This window comes from Typopeltis vanoorti, chromosome 10 (genome assembly GCF_054136105.1).
Source record: "Typopeltis vanoorti isolate ZY-2024b chromosome 10, IOZ_Tvanoo_1.0, whole genome shotgun sequence".
Classification (NCBI taxonomy): domain Eukaryota; kingdom Metazoa; phylum Arthropoda; class Arachnida; order Uropygi; family Thelyphonidae; genus Typopeltis; species Typopeltis vanoorti.
This window is the reverse complement of record NC_143558.1, coordinates 81,635,144-81,662,726: the sequence shown is the minus strand read 5'-3', so window position 1 is coordinate 81,662,726 and position 27,583 is coordinate 81,635,144. Positions and strand designations below refer to the sequence as shown.

General features: G+C 35.8%; 1 protein-coding gene across 1 annotated transcript in view; it reads right to left on the bottom strand.

Annotated features, from left to right (window-relative positions):
• Fibp (acidic fibroblast growth factor intracellular-binding protein) overlaps positions 1–27,583 on the bottom strand; it is a 177,463-nt gene that overhangs the window by 95,023 nt on the left and 54,857 nt on the right. The window contains exon 3 of the mRNA XM_090398908.1: positions 20,086–20,212. Within this exon, the coding sequence (XP_090255034.1) occupies positions 20,086–20,212 (127 nt within the window). The remainder of the gene's footprint in view (positions 1–20,085; positions 20,213–27,583) is intronic.

The window sequence follows — 27,583 nt, the reverse complement described above, 5'->3', positions numbered from 1 at the left end:
GGTTATTTAAATTACAGGCGGATGATGATAGGGAACTTCTGTTGTACAATAATGTTCGCTGGCTCAGCAGAAGTCAATTTTTAGAAAGATTTCTTGTATTAATTAACGATATAAAAATTTTTCTTGATGAAAAAGGAGATATTTATCCACAATTGAGTGATAAAAGATGGTTGTTACACTTATCATTTTTAGTAGATTTCTGTACGAAAATTAAGCAATTTAAATTTAGAGTTACAAGGTAGAGATAAAAATTTAATTGACGTGTTAAGTTCAATAAAAACTTTCCAACAATACTTACTTTTATTAAAGAAAAATATAAATGACCACGAATTTAGACATCTCCCATATTTATTAAAATTTTTTAAACAAAAGTAAGAAATGCTTCGCAATGATTTAAAAGAATTTATTCGTGAAATAGAATTAGTTGAGGAAGAAATAAATTCAAGATTTAAAGATTTTAATAAAACTGAAATGATTATATCTTTTATCAATAATCCATTTCAAGAAAACTTGAACATCACAGAAATTTCAAATAAAATTGGTGGGCTGTTTGATATAAACCAAGCTGAATTGATACTTGAGATAATAAACATTCAGAATAGCTTACATTTAAAATCAATAAAAAATTAAGTCATTTGGAGGTATGCACATGAAAAATTCCCAATATTAACTGATATTGCGCGAACAATTCTGTCATGTTTTGGATCGACATACTTGTCAGAATCCGCTTTTTCAAATATGACCTTCATAAAAAAATCAATTAAGAAACCAAATTACAAATGATCATGTGGATGATTGTCTGTGATTGGCCATTTGTTCATATCAACTTGACTATGAAAATATTGCGAGGTCCAAACAATGCCAAATTTCACATTAACTTTTTTTTTTTTTTAAATCAATTAGCATTTCCTGTAACATGTGAGTTTGTAATCAATCTATTGTTTTTTTAACTTAGGTTTTCCAAAATAGAGAAATAAATATTTTAATCTTAATATATTTGGTTTTTTTGTTGTATTAAAATAATTAAAAGTGATAAATAAATTTTTAAATACACAAATAAAGTTTTTAGTTGTTTATTTGTGCATAATGAGATATCAGGTTGGGTGAACATGATCTATATAAGAGAGTAGATCGCTGAATAACTTATACATAAGAGAGTAGATCACCGAATAACTTATTATAGAAAAGTAGCTCATGTAGTAAAAAAGGTTGAACGCCACTGCTCTAGAGCATCGGTTCCCAACTGGTGCTATACCTCCCAGGGGTACGAAAAATAATCAGTAATGGCAAAAAAAAAAACAAGTAAAGAAAACAAAATGCAAAACGATAGTTACGGAACAATAAATGTCAGTATTTAAAAACAAGGGGTACAATTTATAGGAATGGGTTTAAAAGGGGTAAACAAGTGAAAAAAGATTGGGAACCACTGCTCTAGAGTGAGATTCCTTACCAGATTTCTTGCATGCTGTATCAAAGCTAGAATTGTTTTGGTTTTTAATGCGATCTATAGCTTCTACTATTACAGTAAATTACTGTGGTTTTTTGTTGAGAGGTGTTGACTTCTAATTCCCAGATACATTGCTTGGAAAGAAGTCAACACATCCCATAGTGTGAGGAACAAACAGCCATGGTGCCCTCCTTAAGAAGATGCAGGATCTCCTTTTGCTGAAATGACTGCAGCAATCCTACAGGGCATACTTACAAGCATATGATAGCGATTAATGGGAATTTTGGACTTTTTTCCTGTAGTCATATAATAAGGTTCTAGACTGTTGTGGGACAGATGTCCCTTCAACTCACCTGATACTCCAGTTCATCACACAGATGTTCAATAGGGTTGAGATCAGGGTTCTGTGGAGGCGAGCTAAGTGTGGTGACATTCATGTCCACAAACCACACAGTTACAACAGCGGTCTTATCACATGGTACATAGCCATGTTGAGAGATAACAATCAGTTCTGTAGAAACACTACAAAGTAGGAAGCCCTGCATTGTCCAGAATGTTCAGATATCTCTTGGAGTTCAATTTTCATGACAACAAATAGAGGTCTGAGGCCAAACCACAAAAACAAGGACCATACCATCACAATGCCACCTGTGAATTTCGTAATTGGGGTTATGCACTCTGGTAAGAGATGTTCACCGGGCATCTGTCCCACCCAAACCTGCCCATCTGCTTGGTATAGGGTGTAATGTGATTTGTTGCTCCATAACACAGCTTTCCAAGCTTCCATGTCTCATTGTACCACTGAAGAAGATACTGCATGTAGGGTCGGGTAATATGAGTCTTGCATATTGCAGTTCTACCATGGAAACCCATGTTGTGAGTCTCAGCTCTCAATAATTTTGTGCAGATTCATGTTAAGCTGATGCCTGGAACTCTGCATTCAACGTGTGGGGACAAATGGCGGTTTTTATATATTATCCTCGGTCATGTTTGGTGAGCATGGTGGGGTCACCCACTGCGGGTAGCACTTGCAATTGACTCCCTATGCTTCCATTTAGTATAGTATTACACCTATTGCTGATCTGGGATCATATTGAGATAGAAGCATGTGCCATGTTGCAGTCCTATCTGATCAGCAAATTGTTGACAAATAGATATGCCTGCAATATGGCATCCTATTGCAATACCTCTTTCAAACTCCTAACTATAAATTCACATGTATACCATAGTAATTAAAAATTTAATATATAGATATTTCCTCTTAAGTATCTTAAGTCATCATCAGTACAGTTATTAGAAACAATACTCAGAATTACATTCAAAGGAGTTAGTGTGCATGCTTACATTGGAATCCCTCTATGCCAGTGATGGCAAACCTTTTTACCCGGGTGTGTCAAACATCTTTTTTTTTTTTAAATATTGACGTTGCTGATGTGCCACTTGCATATATGCATTATAAATTTAACTACTTAATCATAGATGGTGACTTATACATATCATATTAGGCTATTTATTTAATAGGACATTGATATACAATCTATGAATTCATACTATACAATTAATTTAATAAACTGAAATTATTGAAATTAGTTTTTTCATCAGAATACCAATATTTTTAACATCCAAGGTGTGTCAGTGCTGACACGCATGTCATAGGTTCGCCATCACTGCTCTATTAGATCGGGCCACTTACCTCCCTATCAATTACAATCCCACCAACTCTCAAATTAGAAAACTTCACAGGCTCCTTAAGAGAGTCACTTCTTGGCCTGTAGAAGTTACCAACAGATTAAAACCGTTTAACTCTATACCCCCCCGTATTTACGGACTCCCAAAAATACACAAAGAAAATGTGCCATTACATCCCATAGTGGATGGCATTGATTCCCCCACATACAAATTAGCTAAACATTTGGCCAAAGAGCTCACACACTATACTGGCAACACACCATCACACATAAAAAACTCAGCCCATTTCAAAGCCAGCATAGAAAACCTTACACTCCAACATACTGACATAATGGTCAGCTTTGATGTATCCTCTTTATTTACAAATGTCCCACTCAAGGAAACTTTAGAGCTAATCCAAGCTAAATTTTCTCCCGACATCTCAGCCTTATTTCAGTTCACAATGAACTCAGGCTATTTCGTTTGGCAGGGAAAATTCTACAAACAAATAGAGGGGACAGCCATGGGTTCACCACTCTCCCCACCCTTGGCCAATTTCTTTATGGAGACCTTTGAAGAAAAAGCCTTAGCCTCTGCCCCACAAAAACCAACCATATGGCTTCGCTACGTTGATGATGTGTTCGCTATTTGGCCACATGGCTCTGAAACACTTCTCTCCTTCTTAACACACTTAAACAACCAACACCCCAGAATCAAATTCACTCTGGAAAAAGAGGAAAACAACAGCCTCCCTTTCCTAGACACACTAGTCACCCGCCAGCCTAATGGATCCTTGGTTTTCTCAGTTTACAGAAAACCCACCCATACTGGCAGATACATTCACCAACAATCCCCCCCCCCCCACACAACAATATGGAGTAGTGAAAACACTATACAACAGGGCTAAACTAATCTGTTCAAACGACTTGGCCCTAAACACTGAACTAAATCACATCCTCAACACTTTCTCAGCCAATGGCTACCCCCCCAAAAAAATCCAAAAAATATTAGAACCTACAAACCACAGATCCCCTCCCTCCCCCCACAACAAAGATTACTCTAAATCCATCACCATTCCCTACATCCGAGGCACCTCAGAAAAGATTACCAAAATCTTAAAAAAACATGACCTGACCTCCTGTTACAAACCTTACAGAAAATTGGCATCCCTTATCCGCTCCACTAAAGACCAACCACTTCCCCTAGACCTACCTGGTGTTTACCAGGTCCGTTGCAGTTGTAAACTGTCTTACTTTGGCCAAACAGGCAGGACAGCGAATATCAGAATTTCGGAACACAAGGACTACATCTGTTTTCACAAATACAGTCATTCTGGGCTTGCGGACCATGCTCTGGATACACGCCACAGAATACGGTGGAAGATAGCTACAGTGATACACCGTAGCAAATACAAATTTGAAAGACTCTTTATGGAATCAGCCTCAGCCCTGAGAAATTCTCCAAACCTCAACAAATTTGGGTGTATGCGACTGCCCCAAATTTGGGAGACCTACATCTGCAGACCTTCAGCCCAACGGCCAACAACACCTACTTAGCCCGCTAGAGGGCACCATCAGGACTGTTAGGAGAACAATAGCTTCATCTTTTCATTCCCAGTTTCTGTGTTGTAGTGCCTACGTTGCACGTAACTTTTTTATGTAAGTTCCTTTAGAAAATGGCAATGTGACATTGCCGAAATATCGGAAAATATTTATTAAAGTTTAATTTAATTTATATTCCTAACTATGTTGTTCTATTCCTTAAGTGGTTTAATAATGCATAACCAACGTATAAGCCTGTCTACGAGAATCACTGCTCTATGTGTACAGTAGCATGTTTGAGGACCCCCAAAAAGATTCTTCTTAATTAATTTGGCTGTAAATAAAATTAAATTAAAATATATCTGCTGAACTTATTTTATACAATTGAGGATAATGATTTCCCAGACTTTTGGGATAGTGAGATAGTCATTATGGTTCAGATTGGGTCTGTGATGTAAGGCTTTAGTACTTTCTTTATATAAATGCTCATGTTTATGTAAGAATTTATGTAGCAGCTTGGTGTTTTTCCATAGGATCCTATGGTTAGGGTTTTCAACTCCATGTTGTGTGAGGCCCAATTTGTGTGGTTTGATCAAACAGATGTGGTCTTGATGTTCAGAGATGTGTTTACTTACACATCTCTGAACATCAAGAGATGTTCAGAGACAAAACAGGAAGATCTGTCCATAGTAAGCCATCATACAAGAACATGTAACTTCATATATGTCAGATAGCATCAAAGGTGAGAGTTTGTCTTTTGGAGAAGGTAGCAAATTGTGAATCTGGTTGATAGGTAGTGGTGAGTTTGTATCTCTTCATAATTTTTGACAGACGTTCTGAGATGCCTTTGATACATGATATAGGAGTCCTATGGACTTCTTGTCTGGGTCGATGTGTGTAGGGAAGTGGCCAATGATTTTTTGAGTTGATTTTGAATTGTATCCATTCAATAAGGCTGTATCTTTAATAAATTCTTGTTTTAAAGATTCTTCAGAGGAACAAAATTTGTGTACTCTGGATGCCAAAGATTGTATGATGCTATGTTTTTGAGGTGGATGGTGAGCCGATGAATTGCGATATAATGACCTGAAAAAGTTGGTTTACAATATACAGAAGTGGAAATGGAACCATCTTGTTTTTGTTGGATATGTATATCAAGAAAGGAGATACCTTGTGATGATTCTTTTATTCTTTTTCTAGTGTGAATTTGATGCAAGGACGAAAGTTGTTGATCTTATCTAGAAATGAGTATATTACTTGTTTAGAGCGACTCCAGACTGCGAAGATGTCATCCACAGATCTTAGCCATATTTTTGGTTTTGGTTCACGAAAATTCTATCTTCTAGGTGTTCCAGAAAAAGGTCGGCCTAAGTTTGGTGATAAGGGAGAGCCCACTGCTATTCTTTCCTCTTGTTTATAAATTTTGTCTTTCCAAGTGAAGTATCTGGATGTGATAGCAAATTTGAGTAATTCCACAATATCAGATGGAAATGATTTTTGAAAGTTTATTTTTCACTTGGTTAGAGTATAATAAAATTAGTTTAATCCTTTATCCAAGTGTGAGCAAACAAAGTTTGCGCCTGAAAGTATCTTCAGGACTGGGGTAAGGTGGTACAACACCAGGGCAACTCGTTGCAAAGGTGGAGCAAGATACCAACACTCCTATCTCAGTAACTTGCTCCTGTACCACCTTACCCCAGTCCTGAAGATACTTTCAGGCGCAAACTTTGTTTGCTTTTATCAGATGGAAATTTTTGAGTAAACAATTCTATTATCTCTTGTGAGGAATATTAGTGAAGAGAGAGAGAGAGAGAGACAATGTCAAAGCTTATTAACATGTCTGTTTCTGACAGTCGAATGTCTTATTTTTGTGTAAAATTCTGAGGAATTTTAACTGATGAAGCTGAGTGGCCTATGAAAGAATGGAAAAGGTTAGACAAAAATCTTGATATTTTGTAAGTCGGGCTACTTTTAAAATCCACAATAGGTCTAAGTGGACAGTTGTTTTTGTGTAGTTCAGGTGAACCATATATTCTAAGAGGCCTAGCATGGTATGTTCTGAGTCTTTTGATAGTTTCCTGATCTATGGATGGTGTTTCATCCACTAACTTGCTGAATTTCTTGAGTGGTCTTTTTGTAGGATCATAATGTAGCTGGGAGTATGTATTTCGATCTCAAAGCAATAGATTCATTTTCCAGTCATATGAATTGGTATCTAGGATGGTATTCATCTTGCCAGCTTTGGTGATAAATATCTTTTTATTTAATTTTAAGGAATTCAGGGCTTTTAATTCTGATGGTGGAATATTCAAGTCTGAAGGCTTGGCATCATAGATTATTTTGGCGATTTCAAAACATTGTCTATTGGGTCTATTGGCTTCAATATTTGAAAGGAACACCAGCCATCTGTCTAACATTGAAGATAGACTTCGAAAACAAGATGGTTCCATTTCCACTGCTTACAATATTTCTGTATATTGTAAACCAACTTTTTCAGGTCATTACACCCACAATTCATCGGCTCACCATCCACCTCAAAAACATGGCCTCATAAAATATCTTTGGTATCCAGAGCACACAAATTTTGTTCCTCTGAATAATCTTTCAAGCAAGAATTGGAAATTATTAACAATACAGCAATATTAAATGGATATAATCAAAAACAATTCAAAAAATCATCAGCCACTTCCCTACACAGGAAGAAGCCCGTAGGACTCCTATACCATATATCAAAAGGCATCTCAGAATGCCTGTCAAAAATTATGAAGAGATACAAACTCGCAGCTACCTAAAAACCAATCAAACAGATCCACAATTTGTTACCTTTTCCAAAAGACAAACTCTCACTTATGTTGCCACCTGGTGTATACGAAGCTCAATGTTCTTGTAAAGTGTCTTACTATGGACAAAAAGGAAGAGCTATAAGAGAACACATCTCTGAACATCAAGACCACATCTGTCTTATCAAACAGCACAATTCTGGCCACACACAACATGGAATTGAAAACTCCTAACCATAGGATACAATGCAAATACACCAAACAGACACTACATCGATCCTCATATAAATATGAGCATTCATATAAAGAAAGTGTCGAAGCCTTACGTCACAGACCCAATCTGAACAACAATGACTGTCTCACTATCCCAAAAGTCTGGGAAATCATTATCCTCAATTGTATAAAATAAAGTTATCAAATATATTTTAATTACAGCCAAATTAATTAATTTTTTTTTTTGGGGGGGGAGATTTGAACAAGCTACTGTATGCATTGAGGGATTCCAATGTAAGCATGCGCACTAACTGTTCTCCTTTGAATGCAATTCTTAGTGTTGTTTGTAATAACTGTACGGATGATGTCTTAAGATACTTATGATGAAATATCTACATATTATTAAATGTTTATTCACTGTGGTAGAGTCTTGACTCATCACATGGCATGATGCACCCTGCCTGGGGGGGGGGGTTCATTGACTTTTTTCCAAGCATTGCATATGTAATTCTTTCTTTTCTTTAAAAAAAAAAATCCCACAAGAGGTCAGGCTAGGGTAAATGATTAATAAGCATTTAGATTCACCTTACTTTTGCATAGTGCAGTGTCATATATATGTTATACATATATATTTTTCCTGATGATGACCTCAATACAGAGGGTGAAACGTTGAATGTTACTTTCCTAATGTTAAGTAATTATTCCAATAGGTGTTGTGTCTCCATGAATTCTTCACTGCGCATTGTATATGTAAGTGAATAGCAAGTTGTTCTGCTTGGTTGTTTGAATAGAAGGGATGCAATTTGAAATAGTGTTCTTGTATAATGGACTGCCTATGGTATACTATGAAGGGACAAGCAACATCCCTTTTTGTTTTGCTTTCATCACAGTGTATGTTATATTCAGTGCTCTCAGAGATTTCCTTTTCCTGAATATATGTTTTCTTAGCTGGGTGAGTCCACTTACTGTATTGAAGCAGAATTTCATAGTAGTTTGGATCAATGTTAGCATTTCTGTTCTATTTTCCAGAAGTGACTTCATATATAAGACAGAATTCTTGCATTTTCAAGAAGATCAGTATTACATACAATAACACAGGATGATTTGAAAGACATTGTCCTATATTCTTTAATTATTCATACAGCTTTGAGGCACTGAACTCTCTTGAACTTTTGTTGGTTTTTCTTAGACTCTAGTACATCTTTCCAAGCCAGTGCAAAATTCAATATGAATGGTAAAATATACTGTTCAAAACAATTATGGGATATTTCGGTTTTCTTATAAATTATAAAGTTATAAAAATAATTTACAAATGTAACACATTTACTTTAAAATATTCTTAATATACAACAGTGCAGAACATGCAACTGCATACAAAATCATGTAAAGACTTGTTGAAATGTGTCGTAGTCGTATTATCATGTGGGAGAGGGGGGGGTATAAAAGCTTAATTTGTTGCGCCCACTTCCATAGTGCATAATTATTGCGTCAGTTGTAAACCTGTGCCACCTACCACCCATTATTTTGTTAAAAATGACAGCACAACATGATATCCCAGAATCCATGGCTTGGAGACCCACTGGTCGATTAGAAGCTGGACAAACACAGCAAGTTGTCGCTTAAGCGTGTCGTGTATCTCAAAGCATAATTTTGCGACTTTGGTTCAGTCTGTAACCAGATAAAAAACATATCTTGATATGCCGTGAAAGTGAAACCAGAAATAATCCACAGTTTGTTTGTAAAAGACCAACATCAAGGTGGGAGTGTGATTGGTATGGGCTGGAATAAGTATAGGTGGCCATACTGATCTCTATTTTATCAGAAACGGTTCCTTAACAGCCCAAAAAGGTATCGCAATGAGATTTTGGAGCCTATAGTTCATAGAGATGAACTATAGATGAACCTATAGTTCATCTATATGCTGCTGCAATTGGCCAAGAATTCATTTTTATGGATGACAGTGCTCATCCATACCGTGCAAATTTCGTACAATAGTGGTTTGAGGAAGAAAGTATTGAACAAATGGAATGGCCTGCCTGTTCACCGGATTAATCCAATCAAACATGCCAGAGATGCTTTAGGTTGGCACATTTCTGCTCGACTGGTGCCACCACGATCGCTTAAAGGCTAATAAACCATCATATGCAATGAATGATACAAAACAAAAATTGAAATTCACTGTAACAGGCAGAAGATAGGCTATGGAATGGTTACTTATTATAATGTGACACCACCAAAGAGTCCAAGGACTCGTTGCAGGAGGGCACCAGGTAAAATATTTATTTATTTATAAATAATAATTTGCAATAATAATTTGAGATAAAGAAAAAGATTACTCTTATAATTAAAACATTCATTAATGTTGAGCAACTACTTCCCATCTAAATCATTTTTTGCTAGTGTATTATGAGTTCTATAACCTTTCGGTTGTGAGTTTGCTTTAAAAAATGCAGGATTTTTAGTTCAAATTAAATATAAGTTTGAAAATTATTTGTTTATACAGACAATATAAAAATTAGCAGCTACTATAAATAAAAGTCACAGCAAAATTAGTGAACCATTTCTGATGATGTACAGTTTTCAGAAAGAAGATGCTTAATCAGTTATATTTACTGAATTTCAGTGGCATCTACTGCTGAAATGTATAAGACTTCATGAGTTTCTAACTATGTGAGAATCTTTTCATAATATAGTAATTTTAAAATCAATATCTTAGGTTACTATGGATGTGGATGAGATGGACAGTATACACACGCCAGGAAAGTGACCAGTATGGTGAGGAAAGCAAAACGGGAATATGAGAAGAGACTGGCACTAAGATCCAAAGAAAATCCTAGGGAATTTTTTAGCTATGTGTCCAGTAGAAGGAGAAATGATTGTGGAAAGAATGACATTGCAGCATAAAAATGGGAATAGAGTGACTGATGCAGAGGACATAGTGGAGTTGTTCAATGAGCATTTTATTGGACTATTTCATCCTGGAGAAGAAGGTTTTAATACTAGAGGGATAGGGCAGGTTCAGGTTTTAGAGGTGCAAGAGGAGAGTGTGTTCCAAATACTGAGTACTCTGGATACCAGTAAAGCTGTGGGACCGGATAGTATTTCACCATGGGTTTTGAGAGAAAATGTGCTAAAGAACTGACAGCTCCGTTGACCAGGCTCTTCAATAAAAGTCTGGCTGTGGGAAAAGTACCCAAGGAATGGAAGGAAGGCAAGATAGTGCTGCTGCACAAGGGTGGTAGCAGACTGGAAGTGTCTAATTATAGGCCAGTTTGTGTGTCATCAGTAGATGTTAAGGTCTTGGAGAAATTAATGAGGGACTATATACAGCACTGGGCAGATGAGCGTAATGTTATTTGTGAGAATCAACATGGATTTGTTAAGGTATGCTCTTGCTTTAGTAATATGATTGCCTTTTACAATAAAGTGACAAGAGCAGTTGATGAGGGAAAGGCATATACTGCCATTTTTTTAGATTATGCAAAGGCGTTTGACAGGGTGACACATGATAAGCTGATATTTAAGTTGCAGTACATGGGTTAAGATGTCCGGTTAGTCAACTGGATTCAGGATTAGCTGTCTGGAGTTGCGTATGGTGGGGCAATATCAGGGAGGCAGAAGGTTACAAGTGGTGTTCCACAGGGCTCAGTACTGGGACCTGTATTGGAAGTTTATTTTGCACTTGGTTAAACTATAATAAATTTAGTTTAATCCTTTATCCAAATGTGTAAGCAAACAAAGTTTGCACCTGAAAATATCTTCAGGACTGAGGTAAGGTGGTACATCCCTTGGCAACTCACAGCAAAGGTGGATCAAGCTCTCAACACGCCTTGTTTCAGTATCTCCCATAATGCAAAGCACATCTCCTTGTGGACATGTATACTGCTATGCATTAAGGGAAAGGCCACAACCCAGACTGGTTTCGACCTTTATTGAGGTCTTGTCAGTGGGAGGCAGATACAGAGTGGTGATACTAAGGCAGATATCTTCAGGACTGAGGTAAGGTGGTACATCCAAGGGATGTACCACCTTACCTCAGTCCTAAAGATATTTTCAGGTGCAAACTTTGTTTGCTTACACTTGAATAAAGGATTAAACTAAATTTATTATAGTCTAACCAAGTGCAAAATAAATTTCCAACATCTTTCTCTAAATCCAGAGTAATTTAATAATAAGGTGGTACACCGGTTGGCAACTCGTATAGGTAAATATGACCTCTCCATTGCTTCTGCCTTACTATCACCATTCTGGATCTGCCTCCCACTGACGAGACCTCAATAAAAGTCGAATCCATCTGGGTAGTGGCCCTTCCCTTAATGCATAGCAGTATACATGTCTGCAAGCAGATGTGCTTTGCATTATGGGAGATACTGAGACAAGGGGTGATGAGAGCTTAATCCACCTTTACTGCGAGTTGCCAAAGGATGTACCACCTTACTTCAGTCCTGAAGATATTTTCAGGCGCAAACTTTGCTTACACTTGGATAAAGGATTAAACTAAATTTATTATGGGACCTGTATTGTTCAACCTTTATATCAATGATATTGTCAATGGATTGCAAGGGGATATTCAGTTGTTCGCAGATGATGTGAAGCTGGGAAAGGTTATCAGTAATGGTGCAGATGTGGCAGCCCTGCAAGAGGATTTGAATAAACTACACAGATGGGCAAATGGATGGGGGTATCGGTTTAATGCAGCAAAATGTAAGGTCTTGAAGTTTGGGACACATCGATGGGACGCTGCATACACTATTGGAGGAGCTATACTGGAGGAAGTAGAGAAGACAAGAGATCTGGGGTGATGATTGATAGAAAACTGAAATTCAGGGATCATATTGCAAAGGTGGTGAAGGTAACCCAGAGGATTGCTGCAATACTGAGAAGGATGCTGATCTGCAGAGATAAAAGAGTTATCATTCCACTGTATAAGACCTTGGTCAGACTACACTTAGACTATTGTTCTCAGGTTTGGTCCCAAGGATTTGAAAGGGATAAATTAACTGTGGAAAGGGTACTGAGGCAAATAACAAAGATGGTTTCAGGACTGTACAATGTCATTTATGAGGATCGACTGAGGGAATGTGGACTGCAGAGTTTGGTGGATAGAAGAAGGAGAGGTGATATAATCGAGACTTTAAAACTGTTGAGAGGCAGTTACAGGATAGGCATTGGGGAGTTCTTTCGCTTGGTGGAACAGCGAGAAGGAGTGATAAAAAGAGCTGATAGAGGGGTGAGAGCAAGAACGGTAAATGAGTTCAAGAAGTGGCATGATAGACTGTGTTTCCTAGGAAGGACCTCCACAATGAGTCTTTTGACTCATTGGAGGCCTGAATAATAATAATAATGTTTTCCATTCTTCTGTATCTTCATTGATTTTGGCTTCTTTTAGGTAATTATTATTATTACTATTATCTGAGACCTCCAGGGAGTCAAGGACTCATTGAGGGAGTCCTTGTTCTCTCCCCGCCTTCCATATAATGAAAAATTTCATCATTTGAAATGCTATAACACCCATTCAAAAGTTTATAGACCTCTATCATATCACTCCTCTTTCTCCTGTTAACCAGAGTCTGTAATCCACATACTCACAATCTGTCCTCATAATCTAAATCTCATAATTTGCACCCTTTCCACAGCTCCTTTATCCCCTTGGAACCCAGGAGACCAAATCTGTGCACAGTAATCCAAGTGTGGTCTTATCAAAGCCTTATAAAGAGGCAAAATCACTTCCTTATCCTTACATGTCAAGGTTCGCTTCAACATAGCAATTATCCTCTGGGTTGTATTTGCAACTTTTGCTATGTGACCATTGAACTTTAAATTCTTCTCCACCAATATATCAAGATCCCTTGCCTCTTAAGTTTCTTGTAGCATAATACCACTAATATAATATGCCGTTGGAACTCTAATCATGCCGAAGTGCATAATTTTACACTTAGTAACATTAAATTGATAGACATTTTCATTTGCCCAGATTTCCAGTCTATTCCAATCATTTTGTAATTGCTGAATATCAGTAGCATCTGATTTCCCTGCCTATCTTCGCATCATCAGCAAACAATTGCAAATCTGATGATAGACCCTTCTTGATGTCATTAATGTACAGACTGAATAATAATGGCCCAAGAACTAAACTCAGAGGCACACCACTGGTTACCTTAAATCTGGCAGATTCACACTCACTGTATACCACTTTCTGATATCTGTCTGTCAACCATCCCCTGATCCAAGTCAATAGATTATGTTCCAATCCCATATTCTCCAGTTTATACAACAGCCTATCATGTGGTATCCTATCAAATGCCTTAGAAAAATCCAACATTATCATAGTGTATCCATTCCCTTTATCCAACTCCGTTGTAACATTGTCATAAAATATGAGCAAATTGCTAAAATGTGTCCTTCCTTTAGTAAACCCATGCTGTTCCCTGCAGAGTTTAGAATACTTGTTTACCCATTACTGTATGCGAGTTCTTACCAACTTCTCTAAAATCTTCACTACCACACCAGAGATACTAATAGGTTGATAGGTAGACATATCAGTTTTTTGCACCACCCTTGTGCAATGGAACTATCATACAATCCTCTGGTATCGTTCCTAAGCTAAGATTCAAGTTATATAAATGTGTGAAAGGCCTAGCCAATTCAGCTGAACATTCCTTTAACAAACAGGCAGATATTTCACCTGTCCCTATTGACAAATTCTTATCCAGGTTATGCAAGAGCTCTTCAACCTCAAGTTCGTGAACCTCTAACTCTTCATCCAACATAGCAGTAGCACCATGCTACATACACCTGGTTGATATATCTTAGCAAAGTGAGCACTCATTAACTGAACAATCTCCTTAGCTTCCGACACTCGTGTACCATCTGCATTCAATAAAGGCATTCTTCCATATTCATTCTTTCTTTTGTTTGCGGCATAACGATAAAATTCTTTTGGATTGCCTTTAGCTTGCATGGCCAATTTCTTTTCATACTCGCTTTTAGCTTTTCTCACAATACTCATTACTTTTCTGGCCTGAGCTTTATATATTTCATAACTGCTCTCACTCTTATTCTCACGATATTCTTTCCACATCATCTTCTTCTTGTGGATCGCTAGCTTAGTAAGGCTGCACATCCATTTCACTCCCAACCTATTTACTCTTCGAACACTACGGATACATTCAGATACTGCCTCATTCAAGCACTTTTTCAAAGATTCCCAGCATTGCTGACATTTTTTTCATTTAGTAAGCAATACCATGCGACCAAAGATAGTATTCTTCTAAGTTAATCATAATTTCCAGCTTTGTAATTCAGCATGTAGCCTGATTTAATTGGAGCTTCAATACAAGTAGATACTTCCCAAGAAAGAACAGCATGATCACTGTCACCAATTGGTGGTAAAATAGCAATATTCTTGACAGAGATCCCTTCTGATGTTATGAGCAAATCCAACACTCTTTGACCTAGAGTTCCTTCTTTCACATGCTGCTTGAGAAAGTTATCTTGCAACAATTCAATAAATTCCTGTTCTTTCTGAACATGAGATTTCTCTTCTACCCAATCAATGTTTGGAAAATTAAAGTCACCCATAATGATCATTCACTTGGTACCCATAAGGCTAAATTGATTGATATCGCATTCTAACATGTTCTTCTTGTAATAGATATACTTTGTATACATTCTATTTCTTGTTTTTTCTTATTTACTTCCTTTTTTCATTTTGTTAGTATTTCTGTTTAAGAAACTACTAAATAATGATCTGAAAAAATTCAAGCATATGAAAGATCAGAGCCAGCGCTAGGGTCTTTGCCACCCGCATGCAATGTTTATCTAAGCGCCCCTGTAACGATCCGGCGTGTGTGGTTCTTTTACGATAATAAAAATTTAAATTATTTGAAATTTCTTAAATAAATTTTGATAGAACAGCCACACGTTGGTTCGCTAAATGTAATGAACTGGGGGGGGGGGGTTGACTAGGCCGGATAATCGTTAAAAACTCGTATATTCAAAAAATTCTCAAAAGTTAAAGCAAATTTTGATAAAGCCACTTCACTTTAATCATTGAATATAATGATATAGGGATTATAGCCTTCTCACTGACCTGAATCGCTAACAAAATTAAAATGAATTTTAATTAAAGTTAAAATTTATTTGAACTAAAGTTTAAAAAATTCTTGCATTTTACAAGTTACTAAATTCTTAGTAACTTGTAAAATTTTTTTAATAATTTTTATAAGTGGAACTATCATTTAGGAAAATAAAAGAAACTTAAGATAGATGAGAAAATAAGAAAAGAATTCAGAAATAATTAGAACATTTAATATAAGTATTCAAAAAATAACATCTTTACAGAATAACAGAAAATAAATTAAATTACATAAATATACTTTGAATTTTTTTTAATTAAAATTTTAGGGTTTTTGATTTCATATTCATAAAATTAGAAATAATGGTCTTAACATCTAATTCTGCAAATATATCATTTTCAATAGAAATTAATGCCAAACTAACAAGCCTTTTTTGTGACATACTTGTTCTTAAGTAGGTTTTAATCAATTTCAACTTGGAAAAGCAATGTTCACTGCTCGCTACACTAACAGGTAAGGTTAACAGTATTCTTAAAGCAATTGAAAAGTTAGGGAAAGATAAAATTATTCGACACAATAAAATTAAGAATATCGAAAGGGTTTTGAATATTTAAATTATCCTTCCGAAAAATATCCCAGAAAGCACATAACTCGTCATATAGTTCTATTGCATTTACATCTTTATTGTAGCCGTCCTTCAAGAGATCTCTAAATAATCACAATTTTTTCGTAAATCTTCGTTATTAATTTGTAGTAATCTATACAAGAAATTGAAATTATCATAATATGTTTTTAGTTGTTCAAAACGTTCTATTAACAAACACATCGCAAAGTCTAGAAGTGTATAAAATGCATTCAGTCTAAATTTATCTTCTGCCGATTGTGGCGTTTCATCACGATACACATAGTCAAGTCGTGTCTTCTTTCGTCGTCGGACTTCGGTACCAGTTTTAAATTCTTGTTCTCCATCCACCTCTTCAGTCAGTTCTTTTGCCATTTTATAACTTCTTTAAAATTTGTATCTGATCAATACTCTTGTAAGAATATTTTTAAGTTTTAGATAAATTCTAAAGCAAGTGTAATGTTCGTATTTTTTAAATTATTTCCTTGATGCATTTTACTTGCAGGATTTATTCTGTTAAGTAAATCATGCCCAGTTATAAGAGACCAAATAAATTTGTAGTCCTTTATTTTAGCACATAATGTTTGTGCTTCATGCTGAGTTTCTTTATTAAAATTTTCATTATTAAAAATTTCAAAAAGTGCATCGTAAATTTCTCCTAACTGATATTGTAGAGGGCGGATTGCATTAATTTTACTTTCCCATCGCGTTTTTGATGGCTGTTTCAATGTTAAAATTTTTACGAACTTTAAAAGGATTGCCCAATGTTTGTAAGAGAATGAAAAGAAATTGTATATTTCTTGAATAATTGCAAAGAAACTAATTGTATCTGCATTCACTTTGGCTGTATCGTTAATGATTAAATTTAGAGTATGAGCAGCACATGGCACGTAAAAAGCTCGAGGATTTCTGTTCAAGAGGAAATTTTGGAGCCCATATTTTTTTCCCTTTCATATTTGCCGCATTGTCATACCTTTGACCTCACATGTCTTCAATGGGGATGTTCCATTTTTCCAGTTGGGCCATTATTGTTGCACATAAACCACGTCCTGTGGAATCTGATATATCTGCAAAACCTAAAAAGTTTTCGCTGATCTTGACAATTCCATTGTCACAGGAAACAAAGCGAATAATAATGGTAATTTGTTCTGTTTTACTTGCATCAGGTGTGCAGTCTAAAATTATGGAATAATATTTAGATTTTCGAATTGATAATAAAATTGTATCCCTGATTGCGTTTCTTAAAGTTTCCAATATTTCATTTTGTCTGTCTTTACTCAAATAGTGTACTCTATTATTTCGATGTAGGGCCCTTTCAACATGATTTTTCCATAACGGGATCAAACTTCACAAACAGTTTGACTAATTTTAAAAAATTGCCGTTATTCCTTTCATGTAATTTATCAAATGATCTGTAAAAAGCTAAATTGGCTACCAAGGAATTTTATAATTTCAAACAAGCATTCTAAAACACTCGTCCAATGTTTCTTTTCCATTTCATACATGCTTTGAGTCTGGCAATCAATAGTAGTTTTTTATTATTATTATAATTACGGCTATTTTGCCTGCTTCAGTTTAGGAGTGCCCCTGTTTAAATGTCATTGGCTATTTACTCATAGATGATTAGGACACTGTAGATGTAAATTTACCAAAAATTATATGTAGCATAAGGAAGAGAAATTTACACATACCTTTTTCTGGGTGTTGCGGCTTTTCGCGTCACATTTTATGTGACGTGAACTCTATCAACGTACACAGGCCCTACATAATCTCCGAGGTTTGGAAGCTTCACAACATAAAATTGAGGTCACAACACCGACCAATAGGCGATAACTCAAACACTTCAAAAACAGAAGCACCTACCCGACCTGACATAGCATCCACTTTCCCAATGTGTTCAGATGACGACCAAAAATAGTCGAAACGGACCGCACCCCGTCAACCCCCTTTTCCCCTTCCCCCCTCCCTATATAAAAAATCAACCCTTTCACCTTTCCCCACATTATATAACATAATAATATAATATATATGTTTATATATATATTACTGAAAAAAACCCGGGTTTTCTAATTTAATTCTCCCAAATTGCCTACCCCCCCCCCTCCACACACTCAGTAGTTTTCGGACATCACAGAAAGAAGAAAAGCCGCAACAAAAAACACCCAGAAAAAGGTATGTGTAAATTTCTCTTCCTTATGCTACATATACTTTTTGGTAAATTTACATCTACAATGCTCTAATAATCCATGAGTAAATAGCCAATGACATTTAAACAGGGGCACTCCTAAACTGAAGCAGGCAAAATAGCCGTAATTATAATAGTTTATTAAGAGGAGTAACATGGGAGTTTTCCCAGAAATAATATACATAATAGTAGTTTTGATTTTTAAATTTTTATCAAGTTCCTTCCATTTTAAGAAATTTTTCATGTGAGTTAAACTGGTCTCATGTCTATGCAAAGTTGTACTTACATATCACCAATCGTTATAACCTTTTACAAAACTACTTGATTCAGTAGGTTCAAAAAGTTTGCAACAAAAGCAAAAAACAGAATTTAAAGTTTCGGAATAAATGAGCGATGTTCTTGGCACGAGCTCCCCGTTTTCCATTTTTCTATTATAATACGTGTCGCCAAATTTACGACCATATGTATCTCTGGGATATATTATATTTTTCTTTTGAACAGGCCCCATTTCAATTAAAACAACTCTCAATTTTTCATCAATATTTCACCATTCACCTGGATCTAAATTTACAGAGACTAACAATGTGTTCATTTCGTGGTCAACTACAACTAAATCTTTTCCTAACTGTTTTTCACTTAAATCATGTGTCTTGTTATCTTGTTCATAGTTGCAATAGTACTTTGATGCAAACTGGATGATGTGCATGGTTCTTCAACTCTGATTTCTGATGTGTCGAGTTGGTTACAATCTGCATCAGAATATTTTGATATTTTAACAAATTTATTAAGAGCCCCAGTTTGTTTCTTAACATCTGCTTCTTTCGCAGTATGTCACTTACAATTTTGATAACTTTTTGCACTGGATAACTTTTTTTTAAATTTTTGATTCCATTTCTATTTTATACCCACAAGAAATTATTACACAACACGACACAGAGACAAAATAATAGTCCGCACTGCGCTATGGTCAGTAGCCTACTGAGATGCGTACCGTACCATATGACTGGTTAACTAGCAACAAATGTTTTGCAAGAAAATTCGTTTCTGCACATAAAAACCGTTCACCATTTCACTTTAGATAGACTGCAGTAGACACAACATTCTCTAGGCAAGCATTTAGCCTGCTCTCGCTGCAAAATTGTAAACAGCCGGCTTATCAAAGAGGCAGCAATATACAATTTTTCTTAATTTTTATTCGGTGTATCCGGCCTTATTTATTTTAATATTGATCATTCTAAGAATTTTTTGTTTTTATGATAAAAATTTTCTTAAAAATGAACTTATGAACGGTGCCCCGGCGGCGGTGCCCGCATGCCACTTCCGCCGGCTCTGTGAAAGATATTAATCAAGAAAGCTGGCTGCAGTAGCAGGAACACAGATGTTTACAAATGATATTGGATGTTTAAGAATCATATAGTGAAGGTGCTTTGAAGAAACTGCTTAAAAACCTAAAATATTCTACATAATTCAGTGATATCATATACAACATGATAATCCTTCCCAAACATCCTGTGCATGCAAAATATATGGTAAATAAATTTTTTTCACTACCTGTCGTCTACAGCTCTTCAGATTAATACCAGTTTTGTCACTAACTTCATCAAGATCTTTTCGATTTCGTGATGACAGTTTTTTCCCTAGAAACTCTCTTATAACAGTATTGTCAAATTCATAATATCTGAAAATAGAAAAAAACAAAACAAAAAAAACTGCAATTGTTCAACCATGTTCACAAATTACCTAAACAAGTATATATAAATAAGATTTAATAATGCAATTGACAATACATGAATTCCTTGTCAATTTTACACACACACAAGTGTATCAGTCATCTTCAGGCAAGTATGATATTACTTGATTGTAATTGTAACAACAAAGGGAAGAAAAAAAATTGGAAGTCTGATTTTGTTGCACCTTAAACATAATCTCATTTTATGGGATTATGTCAAGGGCATCATATTTAGTGCATAGTTCATCAATACTAAAGTCCTTAATGGTTTAACTGCTTACAGTACTTCAAGGGTAATAAGTGTATCTAGGATGTATCTAAGAGTAAACCTTTCAGAATATCCTGTATATGCAAAATACATGATATATAAAGAAGATGTAAAGAAGGTTCCTGGTTCAGATAAGTTTTTCTGACTAATTAATTGTAAATAAGTGTGTTTATGTGTAAGAGTTGCAATAGAAGTTATGCACTTGCATTGTTTGTAGTGTGTGCACTTGTTTAAGTTTGTTCATAAAATCGCTAAACTTAGCACACTGATGAGACTCAGGATCGACAGGGAAACACAGTGTGAAAAAAGTTGATGCTCTAAGAGGATGTGAATGTGCATGTAGTCGAAAAGGGAAAACAGTTCAATTTGAAGAGGGTTCTGGGATGAATAAGGAGAAAATGAAATGGCTCAAGGAAAGTATGGAGAAGTCACATCTAACAAGTCATATCAGTGAAACTTGTTATAGATTCAGGAATGAGCTGTTATGTTTGTATACTAATGCCTAAAGTATCAGAAACAAGGGAAATTAAATGTTGCATTGATGAGTTTGTTTGCCTAAAAATTGTAGGAATAAGTGAGACATGAGCAGATGAGGATGATGTCTTGACAGGAATAGAGATGGAAGGGTGTGATGTATTTCATTAAGATAGAAAGGGTAAATGGGAGGTGGAGTGCTATGGAAAAAGAGTTATGTTCATACAAGGTAGAGATGCAAGGGGGAAATAGTCAATGGTTTTGAGGCAGTAAGGTTCGTGAGATAGACATGAATAGAATGAAATACATTGTTGGATGTTGCTATAGACCTGATAATGCAGAGGGTAATGACCAGGAAATGTATAAGCAAATGGGAAAAAGGTGATTTTATTTACAGCAATAGAGATTAGGATGATGAGATAGCAACTGGAAGTAAAGAAAATGAGTTTCTTGAGTTTTCGAGGGGAAAACTACCTCAGGTAGTATCTAAGAGAGGGCACAAGAGGATTGATGGTCTTGGATTTGATCATCTCATCAGAGGATGTTATTATAAATGAGGTGTCAAAAAAATGTCCCTCCAGTTGGTCAGAGTGACCATGAAGTGATTACTTGGGTGGTCACCAGCCATGTGAGGACTTCTGTGATCAAAGAGTATATGTGGAACAACAAGGCTGGTGATTATGAGAAGCTCAGGAGACACACTTGGAGCTGTAGCATGAAATGAGGAGTTGGGTGGAAAGGGGTTCAGTGCTGCTCGGGTGATATTCAAGAACTATCTAGTAGAAGCAATGAATAAAAGTATTCCAAAGGTCAGAAGATTAAATAAGTTAGGTGTGAAATGGATGAACAAGGAGATAAAGCATGCAATACAAAGAAAAGAGGCATTATGAAGGCGACATAAGAGGAGTGGTAATAATCAATTCCATGAGGAATACAAAGAACAGGCAAGGAGGGTGACTCGGTTGATAAGGTAGCAAAAGTTCAAGTTCAGTATGAGCAGCAGTTAGCTAATGAAGCAAAAAAAAAAAAAAAAAATTCCAGAGTCCTTACAGCATGTAGTCAGCAAAATAAAAATAAAAAATAAAAAAATTAACTAAAAAATGTTAAACACAGCTACTACCATCAATGATGCTACTGAAATCTTAACAAAATCTCTCTTGAATTGTGCACTAGAAATAGGTGTAAAAAGGTACCAAAGAAAGGAAAAATTAAGACAGGAAACCTTGGATCTGATGAAGAAAAGAAGAGATTTGAATGAGAACCAATAAAACAGAATATTTTTGGAAATTTGTAAAACTATATGCAAAAGGATGAAAAATGAAAAAATTAATCGTATAATATTAGAAAAATTAAAGAAACAATAGAAAACAATAGTAATAAATCTGTGTGTTAAAAAGGGAAATCTGCTTACTAAAGGTCCTAAGACAAACATTATCAGTTGGAACAAAGGAAATAGCTACTGTAAGGGGTAAAAAAATGATGAACTTATAAAAAAAATAGAGATGCAATAATCAAAAGAATTCAGGAATTTTATACTGAACTCTATGAAGATAAGGACCAAGACAACCAAGAATCAACTATGGATAACTCGAGTGAGGAAGAATACAATGCCCCTGAGATCGTACAAGGTGAAATGGAAATGGCACTGCAGGAAACGAAGAATGGAAAGGCCCCAGGAGAAGACGGAATTATGGTAGACTTCTTAAAACAGGAGGAAGCCCTGTCATCAAACAGCTTACTAAACTCTTTAATAAATGCCTAAAACAAAGAAAAATTCCAAAAAATTGGAACAATTCACTCCTAATAAAAATTTTTAAAAAGAGCAATAAGGAAAAAATTAAAAACTACAGACCTATAAGTCTACTCCCACAATATATATAGTCTTCACAAACATTATAAATAGAACAAAATCTAAACTTGAGGGAATGCAAACGTGAACAAGCTGGATTATGGAAGAATTACAATACTTTGGACCACATTCACACATTAAGAAAGCTCAATGAATCTATTGAATACAATAAACCCTTATATCTGGCCTATATAGACTACGAAAAAGTATTTGCTTCAATTAAAACATCTGCAATACTGTAACGATACCAATGGATATCAAAAAGAAATAGCGGGATTAAATGTTATCCTTTATAGGACAAAGAAAGAATCTGAAAAACTGCAGATGTGGCAAGAGTTAAAAAGGGCTCAAAAAAGAAAGAGGCAGGTGATCCGAAAGAACAATAAAGACCGACCGAACAAACAAGAAAAACAAGTTAAGGAGAAAATTATGAATGGAGACTCAATAATAATGGCAGTACTTAATGAACATATGACAAAATTGTGTTTCATGGGTGCAAAAATTCACAATATTAGCCACGCCATCCAGATGCAAAAAGGTAAGTCAAAGGAAATGATTGTTTTGGTTGGTACCAATGATTTGAGAGCTGAGAAGTATTCTATGAGGGAGGATGCAAAGGAGTTGTTAGAAGATGCAAAACTGAAGAGCGAGAGGGTGAAGATTGTAAGTCTCCTACCAAGCTATAATAGACACGAACTGGGGAGGAGGGCAATGATAGTCAATGAGTCTATATGTAGATTGTGCAAAAGGAATGATGTAGAATTTGTGGATGTGTGGTCTGTATCAGACAGAAAGAAGGATTTGTACAATGCGGAGGACTGCATCCAAATGGTGTTTGGTGTTAGATGTCTGGAAAGAGCTTTGTTCACCGAGCAAATGTTCCCCTGAATGCAAATTCAGGGAAACTTAAGCAATTAGGGCAGAAGCAAGTGAGTTTGTGTGAAGACAACCATGAAACAAGTGAGTGTGAGAATGACCAAGGGAGGAATCTAGTCTCTCAAGCAAAAATATTGAATAGGTTAGTCAATTCAGAAAGTAAAGGTGGGTGGGAGAATAAAGGGATGTTACTGTTTCTATATACTAATGCCAGAAGTATCAGGAACAAGAGGAAGAAGTTTTTGACATTGATTAGTACAACTTCGCAAAAAGTTATAGGGTATTAGTAAGACTTGGCTAACAGCAGATGTAGTCACAGGGATTGAATGTGAAGAGTTTAGTATTTTCAGGAAAGATAGAGAAGATAGAATGGGAAGAGGAGTACTGTTGATGATAGCAGATGAATTGCAACCTAAAAGAATAGGAGACAGGCAGGAGGAAAGCTGTTCATTTGAAGCAATCTGGTTTGAGATTAAGACTAATAAAACAAAATATACAGTTGGTTGTTACTATAGGCCAGGGAATTCCACAGATGATCCGAAAGAAATGCATTGCAAAATCAGTACAATGAGTATAGGCCGAGTGATTATTATGGAGGACTTCAACTATGGAGATATAAATTGGAAGGAAGAAAGATCACATGGCAGAAAGGAAACAATTTATACACCTGCTGAGAGATAATTACTTAAAGCAGCATGTGATGGATGGGACTCGGGGTGGGAGAATATTGGACCTGGTGACAGAATCAGAAGAGTTAATCCATAACGAAGGTGACCACACTTTCTCCGATGGCTGAAAGTGACCATGTGGTCTTGATTTCAGAGATTGTAAAACATGAAGAATATTCTGTCAGGAAGGAATATATGAAACTACAAGGAAAGTGATTATGACAAGCTTAGGAAGAAGCTGAAATCTGCACTATGGCATAAAACACTGAAAGGTAAAGATGTTAGTAGTACATGGGATATAGTTAAGGGTAATCTAGAGGAAGCAATATTAAATTGTATACCTGAGGTAAGGATGGTTAATCAGATAGGAGTTAGATGGACCAGTAATATCATTAAGCACAAGCTGTAGAAGAAGAAAATGCTGTGGAAGGTATATAAGGAAAAAAGGTGACCAGCATGGCAAGGAAGGCAAAATCAGATTATGAGAAGAATTTAGCCAAACTAGCTAAAAGAAATCCCAAAGAGATTGCTTTCCAAAAAAAAACTAGTACGTATCATACTCTGTTAAATTTATTAGCAATATACAAAAAGGGTAAATAAGTAAAAATATTTCAACTTATATCAAATTTATTTACAGAAAAAAGTATTTACATGTTATATAATTATTTATTTACAAAGAAAATAGGTAGCTAACTATATATTTAAAATTTTAATTTTCACTGTCTGAATGTATGAAATATGGTGTAAAACTCTATGTAGCTTGGAAGTATCAAAGTGCTTTACATCAATTTTTACAGAGGTAAAGTCTCATGAGATTGTTACAAAAATAACCTTGTATGTCTCTATATATTTTATGCTAAATATTAATGTAAATAATCCTATGGGAATGGACTGTACTTGCTGCTTTAACAAAAATTTCTAGAATGTAAAAAACAAAGGCAATGCTTTGCCACCGGAACTTAGTATAATAGCTATGTATAAGGGCACAAGAAAGTTGTTTACGATTTAAGTGTATGAGAAAGTTGTTTGCAAGCTTTGCGTATAAACACCTTCTAGGTCAGTGTCAAAGAGATCGGCAAGGTTCAGACAAGTTTCCACTTCACAACAAGATAAGATTAAAGGAGTGCACGGAGGAGAAGAAAGAACGGGTCAGTCTTAACAGAAGATCAAGGAGTCGTGCTGAATTCTTTGGGGTTACAACCCTTCGTGCAAGGTCCCGGAGAACGTGAAATAAAAAGGGACTGAGCCAAACATTGAGGTCGGCAGTTAGAGGCAGAGAAGTTGGCAGATAGAGGCAGAAAAATGGGCAGCCAGAGTCATCGGCAGTTAGAGGCAGAAATATCGGCAGTAGGATCCAGAGGACTGGACGTTACGGCAAACCCACACCAGAGGAGAAGAATGGAAATGATGAGAGAACAGCCGATATAAATATCTGAGGCAGTGTTGGTCGGATGTCTTTTTGCCGCGGGAGGTCAACCGAAGCCAAAAGCCACAGAGGAATCTTCAAGCCTGTACGCTGAAACTCTTGTCTGAGCTTTTCGAGTGCCGGAAAATTGCAGTCCAAAGCTCACCAATATCCCGACCAAAATGCCCCAAAGCAAGACTCTCCAGACGGAAGCCTAAGGCCCGAGATGAAAGGAAAAGTATAGAGACTTTAGTGCAGGACCTTTGAATGAGTGTGCAACATAGAGCCTCTGTAAGTTTGTCCCATCTTTTGTTGTACATTCTTTTTGTAATCTAGGAGATACTTTAGATGGTCTGGTAAGAATTAACTTAATAGTAATAAGAAGTGTCTATAAGAGAGTCCTCTGATTTGTTATTAATTGGAATATAATTTGTGAGATAACTTGGCATAGCTAGCTAACCTCTTTGCGAGTAAATTAGAGTTTCAATAATTTGATTTAATAAACGAAGAAGTAATTGAGTAATTATATTGTATAGTTATTTAGTATTGAAAAGGGGAAAGCTTGTTTCTTTATACTAAAAATCTAACAGATAAGTAGAGAGAGTAACTTCCCTATCGTTTAATTATTGTACTCTGGTATTAATGTAAATAAATGTGTTTTAATTATATGTCAATAGAGTGCCGCCTGATCTTTTGTTTTACAATGCACTGTTCCTAAATAAACTCGGATCTGTGAGCAGGAAACAACTAAGGCATTAAAAGCGTAGTTTAAGTACTTGAGAAATCACGACTGTTTATGTAAACTTTATTGAAGGAATTTATGCTAGTAAGAGAGAGAGAGAGAGAGAGTGGGAGAGAGATCTACCAGACATATTATTAAATCTTATGCTGATATAGAAATAATGGTGCAGTCTTAACAAATATATTTTTCCAGTGTTCATAGGAATACGACTAGTAAATGCTAAAGGTGGATACACATAATACGCAACAGAATAAGTAAGAAAGATTATGAAAGCAAAAGTGCACAGTTAATTAGAATAAAGACAGTGGCAAGTAAGAGGAAGAATAACTATGGAAGATTAAACCTTAATGAGTGATGATGGTAAGGAGACAGAAGCAGATAAAATAGTTGAAAGTTTATTTTTCACTTGGTTAGACTATAATAAATTTAGTTTAATCCACTTAAATATAAAGAGCTAATAAGCTTCATAGTTTAATCCTTTATTCAAGTGTAAGCAAACAAAGTTTGCACCTGAAAATATCTTCAGGACTGAGGTAAGGTAGTGCAACACCATTGCACTGCATCTGCATATTTTCAGGCGCAAACTTTGTTTGCTTACACTTGGATAAAGGATTAAACTAAATTTATTATAAAATAGTTGATTTACTGAGTGACCACTTCGCAAGCATATATTTTCCTAGTGAAGTTACTGCTTTAACCTATGTGACGGACACTAATGTGGGAACAGAGGTGGATGAATCGGAGGTCCTTATGATATTGCAGAATCTCAATGTAAATACAGCTGTGGGATTAGATGGTATATCAGCTATAGTTTTGTGAGAATGTGCAAGGGAACTGGCAATGCCATTGACTAAGCTGTTTAATGTAAGTCTCAGCTCTGGTAGAGTTTCAAGGGAGTGGAAAGAGTGCAAAATTATTCCTTTGCATAAGGGAAGTTCTAAGACTACAACAGCAAATTATGGACCAATCAGAATTTCAAGTGTGGTGGTAAAAGTATTAATAAAATTGGTAAAGAATGGGTAGATAAAAATATGATAC